General features: G+C 34.8%; 1 protein-coding gene across 1 annotated transcript; it reads left to right on the top strand.

Annotated features, from left to right (window-relative positions):
• Positions 1-6070: 6070 nt before the first annotated feature.
• Positions 6071-15102, top strand: LOC6042367 (pickpocket protein 28). The gene is made up of 4 exons (XM_038257070.1): positions 6071-6624; positions 6683-7027; positions 7079-7355; positions 15085-15102. The coding sequence occupies exons 1-4, from the start codon at positions 6071-6073 to the stop codon at positions 15100-15102; spliced, it is 1194 nt and encodes a 397-aa protein (XP_038112998.1).
• The last annotated feature ends 2130 nt before the right edge of the window (positions 15103-17232 follow it).

The raw sequence follows: 17232 nt of genomic DNA, 5'->3' as shown, positions 1-17232 counted from the left end.
GTAAAGTACTTTTCGGTTGCAAATCAAATTTTACATTAAAATTTTGTATAAAATTTCGAATTTTTTCAAAAATCACAATTTTTTCGAAATTGTATAACTCGGCGGCAGATTTTTTGACCATACTTCTCTATGGCTCAAAAGTTGCGGATTTTTTTCCCCTAAAACATATAAAAATATCTCGAAAATCAAAAAAATATTTTGGGAAATTGAGTTTTTGTGAAAAAAAAATTATAAAAAATCGGCATTTTTTTCCGTGTACCCATTTTTTCTCAAAAGTCCTTAACAATTCCTACAACTTTGCCGAAAACACCAAGTTGATCAGAAAATTCACTCAAAAGTTACAGCTATTTGAATATTAACGTACTATTTTGGATGGATTGCAGCCAAAATTGTATGGAGCATTGTATGGGTGAACCAGTGACACAAAATAGCTTCTTTGGTCATAGGGAAGGCTCCCACAAAGTTTAAGCCAAATCAAAAAAATACAAATATTTTGAATTGTTTATAAAAAATAATTATAACCTTATTTGGCAATAACACCGAAACCAAAAATAATAATGAAAATAATTTTATTCTTTTGTTAGGTATAGCTATTCACAATAAAAATATGATTTTGTTTTATTAATATGAACCTATGTCGATCGTTATCATTTGTAATAAAAAAATAAGCCTTTTTGCATAATTTATTTCTCCCATACAAATTGTGGAGGCTGCCCATTGATATTTTTGATTTCAGAAGATATGGAAAAAAATTGTAAAAAAATGATTGTTGCAACCAACTTGACGATCCATTCCGCTTCAAATATTTCATTTAAGTGAACTATATTCAAAAGATATTGATTTCTCTTTTAAAAATATAGAAGAAATTAAACCATGGCATGATCCCTCAGACTTTCTGTACAATTCCATTAAAATCATCAATAATTCCGTCACTACTCCCATTAATCAAACCCGACATCTCGCATGATTAGCATCGTCTCCTCCTTCGTCATTCGCAAATTTTTCTGACCGTCCTTCACAGGAAAATTGGTTTCCTTCTGGTGCCATCGTCTTCCATTTTTCCACCAGTCAATCCCACCCTGCCAAAATGATAAGTTTGATTACCGCAATCCAATCCGGTCCCGAACCCTTTGCTCGCAGAAAACCTTAGGGCCAAAGTAAATGCAATTTGGTTTTATTTTATTCCACCCGACTCTGGCTCCCTCAACACCACCAAGTTCGACAGCATCATCATCATCATCATCCCGGAGTCGTTTAATTTCTTTGCGGTCAGGCCCAGCTTTCCACACCTTCGCACAATTCCATCAAATCTCGAAGCTGAACGAAATTCCGGTGGGAAATTTCTTTGCAATTTGCTTTCCTCCGCGCCGCCATTTTCCGGGGGGTGGTGGTTTTGTGAATGAGAGTCGACTTCATTTTTCTCACTCAATGTGATACTTTCCCTGCGCCGCACCCTTCCAATCATCCCTTCGAACGGGTACGTGATTGTAATTAAAGCGAACGAGATCGGGCTGAACAAATAGGTGACATAGATAAATGGATCTGAAGAGCTACTGTAAGAACACTAAATTTCAAATTTTGTAGATTTTTTTATTCGCAAATTTCCGTTTTCTGTAACTACAAATAATGAAAATTTATGCCACGAACTTGCTTTTCCGAAGTGTAAATGAGCTGTGAAAACAGCCCCGAAGGCACAACACCAAACAAACCACATGTTTATCCACTCGAAAGGGTTTTGGGCACACCTATTTCCACATGACTATACACTGGCACTGTTGGTTGTAGGCAAATGTGGTCTCTTTAAGGGTCCCGGGAAAATTCTCACCAGGAGGATAATTTATATTAATGATGTCAGCCGGTGAAGATTGCCACTCTGTATTTGCCAAAGGCCACACGCACATTAAATTATTAACCCCGAAAAGCCATTTTCTTGCATATATACGAGATATTTATTAAGAAGATGATTATCTTCTCATATGGCGGTCGTCGTCGTCGCCGACGGATTTTTTGGTCGTTTTGAATATATATGCCAGAGCGAATCCTGAAAGTTAACATTAATTACGGAACGAAAGGGTTGTTCTCTGTCTGTTCTGAAAGAGTAGAACAGTGGGTAATTAAAACACATTTTTATTGCCGTGCTGCTAATGACTGTTTTCTCTAAATAAGATTTATCTCGCCGTTTCAGTGATTTATGCAGACCCAACGCGTGAGTTATGCTTGTAGTTGTGGGATTTTAAACATTTTTGGGGTAATGTATCTTTTCTTTACGTGGTTTAAACCACTGCTGAATAATAAGTTGTTGTAAAACATGTAAATTGTATTTCTTCGGATCATGTATTTTTGAAGAAACTAAAATGTGTGAATCAGAAATCTGGTTGATGTGCACCGTTAAACACATTGTGATTTTGACTGTCACATTAAACAAGTCAAACTTTCCACCCAATAATTTTCTTAATTTGAAATGTTTTTCTATTCAATACTTTTCAAAAATCTTAAAATTAGCTGAAAATTGTGTTGTTCTACACAGTAAAAAATCATGGTAACATTATATCTGGGAATGTCAGAAAAAAAATGTGTACCCTTTACCTCTAAAATTGTGTAAATTTACTACTTTTCTGATGTAATGCCACATTCATAGTCTCAACTGAGGTAAAATTTTATCATAAAAGAGGTATAATTCAACCATCCAATTTACACCTTTAGAATTTACACATTTTTTAATGTGTACGAGAAATATCTGTACATTTTTAGCTTTTTTTTTTATTGAATTCTGGTTCAATAACACTAAAAACTCGTAACTTAGAAGTTAATTTTAAGCGTTCTTAGCGTAAAATTTACAAAAAAAATCGATAATGCTGTCCATTTTATATTAAATTTTTTTTTGATTGAGAAAAACATGACACTTTGAGAGTATTCACATGATACTATTTTCAATGATATCCTGATTATTGTTAACTGCCTATGCAAACTTTTTAAATTATGTTAAAAACTACTTCTTAAGGTTCTTCTCTACAAAGCCAGTAGAGTTTCATACCATTCCGTTCGTGTTTTTTGTTTTGCAAAAAAATCTTCAACCTATCAATGTCACCCCAATATATGGTACCTTCCTCTAAATCAGGGGTGACCAAAGTATGGCCCGCGGGCCAAACGAGGCCCGCGAGATGATTTTTTGTGGCCCACGAACCCATTTTGAAAGATCATGCAAATTGGCCCTTGTTGTCTGTAAATTGATTTCATTTTTCAAAAAAAGTATAGTTTAGTTTCAGCCTTTTTAACCTTTTTTATATTTTGTTAAAATAAAAGAATTGGTTTATTCATTCCAAAAGTGAAAATGTAATTGAAAATTGTTTTTTGTCCGAAATTTCATCAAAGATTTTTTTATTTGAGCGATAAAGCATTCAAATTTGATTAAAGTAGGAAACTGTAAAAATAGCTAAAAATATTGGAATTCCATATTATTTTCAAAGTTTTTATCCCAAACTTGTTTTGCATTTACCTCGAGAACCGAACTCATGAAATTGGGATTATGAATCTAATTGCCAAATATCTGATTCAGGCAGACAAAAGTTGCTAACTTGAAGTTGGTGTCACCCCTTTTTAAAATATTATTTTTAATTATAATTTAAAATTCAATGAAAATACCTTTTTTCATTTTCATTACATTTGTTAAATTACGATTTTGTTCAGCAATGGCATTTAAACATCTTGAGCAATTAGATTTTGTTGATTTTTAATAAATTTGAACCAATTGAAACAAAGCTTTTTAGAACAAAACTGTGGGTATAATTTAATTTTTTGTTCTCAAATATTTCAATGACAAAATTAAAAAAAAAATACGTGAAATAAAAAAAACATCAGGTGATAAATGAAATCCTCAGTTTTATGATTGTAAAAATCTAATTTAATTTTTCAAATATTTTTTTGTTGCACATTTGGCCAGCAAGCTCATGTGAGCTTTAAATTAGGCCCGTCATTTTAAAATTTTGAGCACCCCTGCTCTAAATAAAATATTCAAGAAATAACTTAATGTTGCCATATAATATGCCAATGCCAAAAAAAAACAAAAAAAAACGTTTAAAATAACTTCAAATTATCATTAGGAACTTTTAGATCAATCAAAGCGTTAATAAAATGAAGTTTGCACCGTTTTAACAATATTTTTTGGTTAAAAGCGTTACTTTTTTTTCTGTAGAATTCATGACTTAGCTTCACTGTCTCTGAGAATTTGTTTTTTTTTTTCATAAAGATCGGATAGATTCTTACAAATTTGCTTTAAAATATATTCAAGCAAGGATAGTTTCAAATCAGCCCTATTATTTGATATGGTTAGTGTTTTGGGGCCTTCAGGGTTGATTTGAAAATTTTGAAAATGTTTTTTTTTAAGGAAACGGTACATGATATTAAATTTTATGTAAATTACTTTTAGTCAAAAACGTATTTTAACTTTTTCCACTATTTACAAAAAAATATGATTTTTTTCTAAAAATTTACTTCCAAATTTATGTAGATCAACTTGTGTCGCAGATCAAAGGATTTTTTTGATTTTAAACATATCCAAAGGCGAGATTTTTCAAAAATAGATATTTTGCGCATCGCGAGTATTTTGGTGATATGGTATTTTTTTTAGAGTGTAACTATTTTATTCCGAGACATTCTAAGCAATATCTAGAACATTGCCAAAGAAATCAAATTGATCAGAAATTTCTTTCTCAAGACACATATTTTTGAATATTTTAATAGCCTTTTTGTATGGACAGCTGCCTAAACTGCATGAAGACTTGTATGGACAAACTAATGATGCAAAATTTCTTCTTTGTCATACAGTTTCATAAAAAAAATAAAAAAAATACATTGGAAAAATTTTTGCTTTTCTTCTGAGAAATTGCCTTGTAAGTGAAAATGCCTTGAATTTGAATCAGTGCCAAAGTGGCACTTTCCAGGCATCTTTACGCTTCTGTGTGACATGTTCGGGTTTTCGCAACAATGTCAACTTCCCCACTGCACATTTCCAGCAGAGAAAGGGGTTCGATTGTAAAAATATTTATTCAAGATTTCCTCTCGCTTCAGCTTCCCACCCACATACCTGAAGACTTCCTTAAGAAAACCTATTCCGTGATTCGGGGAGAAGGGTCCGGAGAAGCTGCTGATGGGTGATCGGAAAATGCGAAAATACCCTTAAGTGCAGGAACCTGTTGAGATTTGAAAATCCCACAACGATCCCTTCAACGAACCATCGCCGGCGTCGTCGTCGTCATCATCATCGTCCTCATCATACTATACTATGGGAGAGAGTGTTGGGTTGAGGCGACGGTCGTCGGTGTGTCGTCTTGGAAGATATTTTCGGGTTGTTCCATCTTTGTGGTTATGTATATTTGCGTACATATTCAAAGTAGCACACTCATATGCTGATTTGGTAGTTTCTTGGAAGCAATGGGGTGGGGTTTCTTCATCCGGAAGTGAATATTTATGTGGGTTTTCCTTTGGTATTGAGATGAACGTGTTACCGCATTAGAGGTTTATGGAAATGCATTGCCTTTTTGACGTAATTCGGTTTTCAGATTTTGAATATATGTGAAAAGTCTATAAATTTAAACTCAAAAAAAGAAACAATTACACGCAGAGGTGTGAAATACTGCTCACCAAAAATTAATTAACTTATTACGTGGGTAGGCCTAGCACGAGTCATCAAAGTGGAATAAATTAGCGCCTCGTCCAAGGCCGGAAGGTGTGACTAAACGATACCGGCGATGCTCGTAGACCGCTCATTTGCATATCTATCCCACCCACGGTGTCCTTTACGACGTCGACCAAAACAAAAAAAAAACCCTCGATGCTTATCAAACAACTGTCCCATCGCCCACAAAATTGGCGTCCCCTAATTTTGGCCCGGATGAGTAATTAACAGGCATGACGCACTCAATTACCATTCATCAAACCGTGGGGCCTCTCGATAACCCTTTGGAAAGTGGATTAACGTTAAGATAGTCCCCGAAAATTAATATATAAAAATGCTGACTGTTGGAATAGTTGCGGTATTTCAGCTGTGGAGTTGGAACTCTTCGGACCGGAAATGGACGAGTCGGACACGAAAAGCGATGCTGCAAAACGGGTCGTAACTCAGGAGAATGGTGTAGATCATTTGAATCTTGAAGAAGACGATGTAGTTACGGAACAGAAGGAGAGCTTTTTCCGGGAATATCTAAGGAATACATCGTTCTTTGGCATCAAATATGTGTTCAGCAGTGAGCTTAAGCTGATCGAACGATTGTTCTGGTTGACGATCCTCGTAACGGGCAGTGTGTTTTGTGTATTCTTTCTGATGATTTGTTGGAAACGGATTTCGTATCAGCTGGCAATTAAAGTCCCGAACGAAGAACCTTCGCCGATTTGGAGCATTCCCTTTCCGGCTGTGACCATCTGTGGTCAGTTGAGCAGCGGCTTGCGGGAGGATCAACGAGCACAGTGCTTGTCCCGGATTGTGGCGCTGGACCGGTTCTGCGAACAAGTGTGTTGGCATCACCAGTGCGACATCTGCAAGTCGCTGTTCACGGAGACTCGAACTGAGAATGGAGTGTGCTACAGCTTTAACAACGTGGCGGCTGATGAATTGTTCAACCGGGATGTGTTAGTATTAAAAGTTGCTCTTGAAATGCGAAATATATAGTTCAAAATCTCTCTACAGCATTGCTCCAGACTTGATCCTTTCGAACGCCACAAAGTCAAAGGAGAACTGGAGTCTCCAAAGTGGTTACGCCAATTACGGAGTGTTTCTGAAGTATTATCCTCGACCTGCGGTCGACCTCTCAGGAAGATACCACCTCAAGCTGAAGCTGAAGTTCAACGAGACTTTCCAGGATGACGAATGCGGCGATTCTGCTCAAGTTACGATATTCTTGCATAATCCTGCGGATTTCCCAGGAAAAGGCAAGAATGGTGTACAAGTCAGATCCTCAGAAGTCGTGGACGTTACCATCAAACCCACTGCATTGAATGCATGCCCTTATATGAGTTACTATCCGTCGAAAAGGTAAGACACTAACATTCCCGACTAACCCTCGTAACGACCCCCTTCTTGCAGCACCAAGTGTTATTTCGAGGGCAAACGTTACCTGCGATTCTTCCGGACCTACACCAAAGACAACTGTGAGCTAGAATGTCGGACCAACTTCTTTCTGCAGAAGAAAAAGTGCGTTCTGGCGTACATGCCAAGGGATTCCAACGCCAAACTGTGCAACAACAGCTACCAGTCGGATGATCAACTTGATAAAGAAGCTATAATCCTAGCTCGGACGGAGCAATTTCCGCTGTCGCAGTACTTTGTGAAAACCTGTAATTGCTTGCCGGCGTGTAATTATGTGAGTTATGGTAGTGAAGTGACTAGGAAGGAGATGTTGGATGGAGGGAATTTTACCGATGTAACGATAAGATATGGAGAGGATCACTTTTACGCGACAACCAGAACGATTCGGTACGGGTTGATTGATTTTGTATCACATTCCGGGGGATTGCTGGCGTTGTTCTTGGGTGTGACCGCGATAAGTGTCGTGGAGATGATCTATTACTGTACGCTGAGACCTTTGATTAATTAAATAAATACAGTTCTGTAGATGTAACAGTTATCTTTTATGAAAGAACCTCCTTATCAAATTTTCAGAATTCCTGAGTTAATAAATATATTTAATATATTTTCCTAAAATGTTTATGTAATTGCCAAAATAAGCAAGAGAAATATGCTGAATTCCCAAATATAAATAGAAGACTTGTTTTTTTTAACAAATTCATAAAAAAAGTATGCTGAAACTAACCTGCAGCTCGAAACTGTCCCCAAGTTTGCCGTTAGTGAAAAATGAATTGCTTTATTCGCTGCACAAACTTTCTTATTCACGTTGATTACCCCATGAAAAAGAAAATCACGCCGCTCCCTTCCGGGCACGAAGTGGCCACTTCAGGCAAAACTCTTTCACTACCCTCAGCATAATCCTGCACCAGGGCGGAATATTAAATTCATAAAACGCGACTTTTATTAGCGTTTAACTAGCGGACAAGGAGAGTCTTCAAACTTGCGTTAAGGCAAATCCCCGAGCAGCAAGTTTGTCTTGTGAATGTCCTAAAGAAAACCCCTTTTCTTCCTTCGTCAGAACTTGGAACACGCTGTAAACGCGGAAAACCTTTTTCCCCCCGTTTTTCTTTGGACAGTTGTTTTTTTTGTCCCCTCTTGTTTCGTCTTGGTCGTCTCGCGTGAGAAAGGGGTGTGAACTTTGGCGAGGAAAAATCTCTATTTAATTAGAGGAAGCCACTCGTCAAAAGGTAATTTTCGGCGCTAATTCGAACTGACAGCGCGAACAACCGGAAGCTCCCTCGAGGGGTTCCGAAGGGTGTCCTGCCTGCGGGTGGAGTGGACTCTGGGGAAGGGTTAACTTTTTTTTCTTTGCGTGGACTAATCGTAACTTTAGCTTGGCTTTTCTTCTAAAGGGTGGTGGGACGGACTATCAATTGCCACTTGTCGTAAAGTTTTGTAAGCCTTTCACAGGAAAATAAAAAAATGTTTTGTGGGGACACTGATTTGAGGACTTGTTCTTTGATGAATTATTTATATTTTTTCCTTCATTTGATATCATCTTATCGGCCTAATTGACGAACAAGAGAATTATTTAAAGCACCAGTAAAATCTTCCTCAACTCCTCAATCAAATAAACTAAAAATAATGCATCCAAACATAACTTTTAAAAAAGATTTGACTTTCAAAATGGTGGTCAAAATTTGATTTCAAAGAAGCCATTTTGCATATATAATTTTCCATACAAATTTGGCAGCTGTCCATACAAAAATGACATATGAAAATTCGAAAATCTGTATCTTTGGAAGGAATTTATTGATCGATTTGGTGTCTTCGACAAAGTTTTAGGTATGGATAAAGACTACGCTGAAAAAGTATGATACACGGTAAATTTTTTTTGTGATTTTTAATTTAACTTTTTGTCACCAAAACTTGATTTTCAGAATACACTATTTTTAATTTTTATTTTTTGATGTGTTTTAAGGGACATAAAATGCCAACTTTCCAGAAATTTCTGGAATGGCCAAAAAATCTTTGACCGAGTAATGAATTTTTGAACAATAAAGATTTAAAAAAAAAATCTAAATATTGGTCTTGAATGAAAAATAAATAATTTTTTTTTTCGAAACGGTCAGATAATTTCACAAATGTTTTATATTTTAACATTGAAAATCGGAACATTAGTTGCTGAGATATCAACATTTCTTAAATTAAAATTTCTTAAATCAATTAAATATGTTTTTTTCTCCATTTTAATATTATTTTTTATATCCTTAATGAATAACTCGATATTGTCTAGTAGATTCAAATAACTATTTTTTTTCTATCTGTTGAGTATCGTATGACATATTTTCCTAATGAACTTTTTATTTTATTTTTTTTATGTAAATGTTTAATATGATGCTAGTCTTTTTTCATAAATTTGCGTGCCAATTGTTAGAATCAAAGTACGAAAATGTACACAAAAATATGATTTATACCTATTTGAAATCAATGAACTCCGTAATCAATTAAAATAATTCGTTTTTTAAATTTAAATTTATATCATTAGATGAAATCATCATTAGATCATTAGATGAAATTTTGAAAAAAAAAGTTTTCTATATTTCCTTTAATAAATACAAACTTTTATAGATCATAGTTTTATAGGACTATTAAAACATTGATATTTATTTAATAAATAATTATTTATTTTAAATAAATCATTGAAAAAAAGCAAACATTCTGTCTAGTTTTTTAGACAGTTAATTTTTTCTTTTATCCTGAGAAATGAAAATATCAAAAAAAAAAAAAAAAAATGCAATAGTCAGGTCAGATTGAAAAACATTGGAATTTGATATAAAAACTTTCAGGGAAGATTCCTTTTGACCTCGGAAAAACGGGAAAAAAAGAAAATTTAAATATTGAGATCTGGGCCAACTTGCTCTAAGATCCAACTCAACCTGTAGGCTGACATCGATCTAAAAATTCATCAGAAATCCATTTATAATCAATTTCTGTAATCCTTAAAATAATGTGAAGAAGAACTTTTAACTGTTCTGAAAACCATCAGCTTTGATGATTTTACTAACTTCATATGACTTTGAAAATGTTTTGAAAAAACATATTTTTCTGGGTTCATCTTTGGCCCTGTTTTAATCAATATCTCCTACTTTTTATGTAAAAAGGGAAATGCACAATTGTTTTGATGTCCCAGATGCACACTTTGCTGCGAAATATTTTGAAAATTACTTATAAAATCAATATACTTATAAAGACACTGAAAAAATGGATATGTAAATTCTTGCTAAAAATTATCCCCTGAACACGGGAAAAGCATAACCTTTCAACAATGAATTTCTGTAGTTAGGGGTTATGAATCATACACAATGCTTCGAAAAGTGTATAAAAGTCAGACAACTCCTTTAATTAAAATCTTTATGAAATTTAAAAAAAAAACAACTGAATCTTGTTCCAACACACTCTAAACATTTTGACCCATCGAACTCATATTATGCAAATTAAATATTTTATTCCTGCTACTTTATGACACACCTCACTCCCCGAGGAACTCTCAACCCGTTCCCCAAACTAAAACCCAGGGGTGTGTTTGATGGGCTTGAGCTAGGTAGATGCGCATTTGGCTGAGGGCGCCTACAGTGCATACATTAACTTTAGGGCGCTGACAGTCACTAACTGGTATGTGAGGCGCTTATAGTGGAAACGTATTTTTAAACTTTCAAAATAAAACAAAATCCTAAAGTACCTAAGCATACACATGGTTCTTGATGGTTAAACAAAGCGTAGATTAAATTAAAAATAAAATATGGTAAATTTACCTATTTTAACAAAGTAGTACTTATATAACGTAAGTTTAATTTTGAGGATTAAAGATTACTATTTTTGCATAAATTTTATTTTTGGTACGATTTCTGCTGATATTTTTTCTGTGATTTTGAATCAATATTATTAGAAATTAAAAAAGTCTTGTCGCAAAAGAACGATACACGCCTGTGAACCCGTTGCCGAAACTGCAAGGTTTAAGAGGGCTAGATTATAAGGTGTTACGTCGATTCCGCATTATCAGAAATAAAAGTTATTTTATGTTTTTGATTTTTTTGCATTCAAAATGTACGCACCTTCCCGCAAAGGAGAATGGGCAAATTTGTATGGGAGCTGGTCCAAGGATGTACACGAACGGGACCAACTTTTTCCGAAAGATCTCGCCGAGTCATGAAAAAAGTCTTCCGGACCAACTCTCTAAACCCCGGGTTCAAAAGTTACATGATGTTGAAGTTTGAGCATTTTGGGTAAAATGTACAAAAATCGTATTTTGCTATTTCTAAAATCATTTATAAAATCTCCATTTTATTATGGATTTTGCTCATCTTGACTTCATTCGACGCGTATCAGCAAAAACTATGAGTTCTAATATGTCTTAGCATGATTGAAACATGATTTCTCTTGTTTTTATACGTTTGAACCGTTTGTACAAGAGGCATCCCATAGAAAAAAAGTCGAAACTTCAAGGTATTGAAACCGGATCCGACCCAGACTGCTTCAGTGAGTATGGAAGGCTTCAGTGCAATGTTGTAATAACTTATTGGGATGGTCTGAGTCATCCGAGAACTCCTTGGAGTTAAGACCGGCGAGTCTACCGCCGTAACAAGCAAGATGTCGGCGGTTTTTGACCACTGATCATACCCGCATGGCTTCAGTGAGTATGGTAGACTACTATGCTGATGTATTGGAGTGTCCTGGGTTCTCCTAGGACTCCCTGGAGTTAAGATCTGTGGGTCTACTACCGTAACAAGCAAAATGTCGACCGGTTTTGACAACGGAACATACCCGCATAGCTTCAGTGAGTGTGGTAGACTACTTTGCTAATATGTTAGGATGTCCTGGGTCATCCAAGGACTCCCTGGAGTTATGATCTGTGGAGCTACAGTCGTAACAAGCAAGAGGTCGACGGTGTTTGACCCCGGAACATACCCGCATAGCTTCAGTCAGTATGGTAGACTGCTTCCTTAATGTGTTAAGATGTCTTTGGTCATCCTAGGACTCCCTGGAGTTAAGATATTTTTTTTGAACCGCGCATCATAACCGCAAAGATTCCGTGAGTATGGCAGACTATATTGCTGTTATGTTGGGATGTTCTGGACCATTCCAGGGAGTCCTTGTAACAGCCGTAGACCTACAGATCATAACTCCAGGGAGTCCTAGGATGACCAAAGACATCCCAACACATTAACAAAGCAGTCTACCATACTGACTGAAGCTATGCGGGTATGTTACGGGGTCAAAAACCGTCGACCTCTTGCTTGTTACGGCGGTAGACTCACCGGTCTTAACTCCAAGAAGTTCTCGGATGACTCAGACCATCCCAATAAGTTATTACAACATTTCACTGAAGCCTTTCATACTCACTGAAGAAGTTTGGGTCGGATCCGTTTTCAAAACCTTGAAGTTTCGACTTGTTTCTATCGGATGCCTCTTGCAAAAACGGTTCAAACGGATAAAAACAAGTGAAATTATGTTTAATCATGCTAAGATATATCAGAATTCATAGTTTTTGCTGATACGCATCGAATGAAGTCAAGAAAATCGAAATCCATAATGAAACAGAGATTTTATAAATGATTTTAGAAATAGCAAAAATCCGATTTTTTGTATATTTTTACTCAAAATGCTCAAACTTCAACAGCATGTAACTTTTGAACCCCAGGGTTTAGAGAGTTGGTCCAGAAGACTTTTTTTCATGTCTCGGCGAGATCTTTCGAAAAAAGTTGGTTCCGTTCGTGTACATTCTTGGACCAAATTCGCCCATTCTCCTTTATTTTAGGAAAATTTCAAAATTCTTTAACGGTTAGTAAGGTAATTCGCTTGGCTAAACACTTGCTAGAAAGTGTCAAAGATTTCAAGAACCTATAGGTTTGAAAACATTATTTAGTAAACAAACAGTGACTTTTGCCCTTAACTTACACAAACTTAATTTTTGAAAATTCATAAAATTGACTCTAAACCTAGTCGTAAACCCTTTCTTTGTCCCGTCGTACTCGATAATGAAAATGACCATCCCCCAACGTGGACAAATAAAAATGTTATCATAAAAAGATAACTCTATCTACACATAATTAAATTTGATCCATTTTGGAATTGATAATAAAAACTGTCTCTCGCGTATTCAATCCAGAAGTCAGAATTATATATTAACAGGGTATCCAGATCCACGGTAAGTTTCGGAGAACAAATCTAAGATAAAAGTCTAAGATAAAAGTGAATATTTTTTATCGATTTTAATGTATATATCTATGGAAAAATCACATGAAATTGATAGAAACACGTACATTCATATTTATCAAATTTGTCATGAACATGCCTTGAATGACTTGAACGGGACCATCCATAAACCACGTGGTCACTTTAGGAGGGTATGGTGATTGTCCTCGATCCATACAAAAAAGTTTTTTTTTTTGTATGGACAATTGTCCACAAGAGGGGGGGGGGAGGGTGGTGGAGGTAACAGATTCCCAAAAAAGTGCCCACGTGGTTTATGGATGGTCCCAACTTGAAAATAACATATAAAAAAATCCTTATTCAGTTATCCGAAAAACACAATTACTTAATAAGGAAAGGAGGCAGAATTCCTAAAATAAAGGAATTTCGTCCTTTTTTTTATTTCAGTGTATGGCTTTTGAACTTTATCTTTGCAATCAAATAGGAGAAAACAGATTGACTAGCTCTCAATAACATAATCTGATGCGATTTAGTATTACCTAAAGCGTCCAATTTCCCAGGGTTACAAAATTCCCGGAAACGGTAAATTTTAAATTTATCCAAAATTGTTCTTATATTGGTTCTGGTTAATATTCTTCAACAAAATTGTATAAAATAGCAACTTAAATGATCAAATTAAGTGCGAGGGTCAAATAATGCCTTAACTGCTTGAAAAACATTTTCAAGAAAATATATTGATATTCTAAATTTATAGACTATTTCTAAATTTACTAGTATTTTTTTTGCAGTGATATTTTGTCCAATCACAGTCTTTTGACGGCGAGTAAAATGAATCCATGCTTCAAAACCATAACATTGCTATTGAATATGGCTCTGTGAACAGTTTGAGAGAATATGATAAAGAATAATATTGAGACGACGTTAAAATGAAATACAAAATAATGCAGAAAATATGGATTTGTTGGCAAATCGTTTTTCTTGAACAAATCTTACTTCTTTGAGCTCATGAATAAATAGATAAGCATTGAATTCACCTTAAAAATCAGCTTTTTCACCTAAAATATCATTTTCATAAAATCACCTTCTACATAATACGAAGTAGTTTTTATGATTCAGCTTAATAAATGATTTCGTCTAAAAGAATTTTCATAGCAATAAAAGTAGTTCAGTTCATATTAAACCTCTTACGCCCTTGTTAGCTCAAGTTTTTTTCTTGATATTAAACTGTTAACACTTTTTAACAAATTTACCAATTTTTTTTGAATAACCCTCTCTGAGACATCAATTGATATTTTTTTCAATTTTCATCCAATTTGGCCATGGTAAACAAAACCGTAAAAAAATATAATTTGATTTTGGCAGAACAGGATACCTAAGTTTTAAATGATATAACAACCAGAATTATAATAGTTAATTTTCATTTCATAATATCGTAATTTTTGTTGCTCAACGAATAAACAAGATCCCAGTTGTGAAAGCTTCAGAAACTAATATTTTTTGAAATATTTATACTTTGATATAAAATTTTCAGGCGAACTGAATGGTTATAAGAACAATAAATTGAAATGAATAAAATAAAATTGAGTTTTTCATTACTATTTTTTGAAAATTTAAAAAATGTGCCAAAAAGTTAAGAAAATTATGAAACTATATTATGCGCAATTATCGTTACTTTTAACGGCATTGCTTTATTGAGACAAGAAATTGATATCAAAATTTTATTTAATATCTTTAAAAAATAAATATGAGCATTCAAAATGTCTCAGTTAACGCTTCCTATTGTGTAACTAAGCGAAATTCGCATATTTCAGCTAGTAACGAACAAATAATGATATTTTATTATGAGAACTTGTTCCGAAAATTGTTCTTAGAGATCTAATTGATAAAGTCTAGATTATACAAAGTGGAATCAAATTAGATAATTTAGAAGAATATGTGCAATTTGCATAGATTATGTATATGTATTAGGATGTAACAAAAATTACATTTTGGCGGGCATTCAGAGGTTTGTTCCGGTGGTCATACTGAGCTCAAATCCCAAATATGAGGTTGATTGGATGTAACAGGAGCTGGCGCTTTGCATTTGAATTTTAAATGGGATTTAACCCGTAAAAGATTTTTTCAAAATGTAACTTTTAAGGCACTTTGGCCACTGAAGCGCTTATTTTCAACATCACTGGCGTGTAGGCCCGATTCTTGCACATCTTTTGGTATATATAACATTGATATTTGGAGCACCCCGGAGCTCGGTACAGACCTTCAAAGTTTGGCATTTTTTTCGAAAAATCGATCCCAGCATAATCAAATGGTGTCTCGGACGCCGCGAGATGCGACGTAAATCTTTTTTTACGATTCAGTAGCCAAAGTGCTTAAAAATATAATAAGCATATTAGACTTTCTTACAAGGTGCAAAATATCAGACCTACCTTATTTATCTAGGAGAACTCTAAATAATCACACCGTGTACATTGTACACTGTATGACTTAATTAAAATCAAACTATGTTTCATTTCCCATATTGATTCTCGATCTATAAAGCAAACGAAATCACTTAGTAAAGTCCTCTACTAGAATAAAGTTGCCACATAGAGCGATTTGTTCTGAGTCCCTATCACTTCGAAAAAAAGCCTTAACCAGAAGCGAAGATCTCTTTCATCAAAAAATAAAACAGCAATTAAAAAAATAATATTAATGGTACTGATTTCAAAAGTATTCTTTTTTCAAAGCTTCGGGGTAAATGTTCTGAAAAACTCTACCCGTCAAAAATCATCCTCTGTTAGAGTATAAAAAAGAGTAAGTCAGCCTACACAAGTCATCTGTTGGAAACATGTTAACAAAGCGATGCATAAGGTTTGCATGCCCTGTGAGGCTGTTGCTGCGAAGTGGTTGTTCAAGAATGCTACACCGTTAAATACTGTAAGCACAGAGATAAAGGATGAATTGCACGTATTTACAATATGAAAGATGATAGTGTTCTCATAAACATTGATGATCGTGCCAAAAAAAATAAAACGCATTACGCAAATGAATGACGAATTAGATTTTGCGCACTACCAAACAAATAAAAAATAAAACAATGCGATTGTGCTTTTAAAACGAGCTCCAACATTTTTACCAATTCGGAGTATCGATTCACCTGAAGGGTAGGCTCCTACTCCTTCAATATCAGAAAGTCATTTGAAATCATTGGACCAAATTTGATACATTTTGGTGAGCGAGTTGGCTTCTCTCGCTCTTGGGGAAACATATAGTTGCGTGAGCACAACAACCAAAAATCATTTAGTTAAATAAAAAAAAACTTATGCATCGCAAGAGTGACAAAGCTAAATTTAAATAAAACAAACAACAAACCATCGCGCAGCGATCGCGCATCGACTTAGCGACTTTGCGACAGCACTACCTTGAAACACTGAAATGTTTGGTTGACTTTCCAGAAAGAGTGCATATGACTTGAAAAAAAGAAAAGGGCGCTTCAAAATTGAGCCAAGAAATTGGTGAAACCAAGGGGCTGGAAACTCTTGGAGCTATAATTATTATGTTAACCAGTATATCAAAATATATGTTAGTATACTTATTATTTCCTTCACATATCGCCAGTATACTTACCAATATACTGAGAGTATCTTAATATACTGACAGTTTATTGCTTTTCGGTTAGTATACTAATAAGTATACTGGAATATCGTTAGTATACTCAGTATTCTTAAGTAATATTAGAGTTTCCAGCCCCTTGGGTGAAACTTGGTGCAAGCCCTTTTATGGTCAAAAATATCGTTTAACTTGAATATTTTTCCTTAAAAAATAAATAAATTTAAGCAAACAGCTAAGTAGATGTCATCTACTCAAATCTACCCATAAGCACACCCCTGCTAAAACCTGGGAACAATAAATGATAAATTGCACACCTCCATCATGGTTCGAACGGCAGCGTGACAACCACCCATCCAGTAGTGTCCATC

The sequence above is a fragment of the Culex quinquefasciatus genome, chromosome 2 (genome assembly GCF_015732765.1).
Source record: "Culex quinquefasciatus strain JHB chromosome 2, VPISU_Cqui_1.0_pri_paternal, whole genome shotgun sequence".
Lineage (NCBI taxonomy): Eukaryota > Metazoa > Arthropoda > Insecta > Diptera > Culicidae > Culex > Culex quinquefasciatus.
This window is presented reverse-complemented; position numbering and strand designations above follow the sequence as displayed.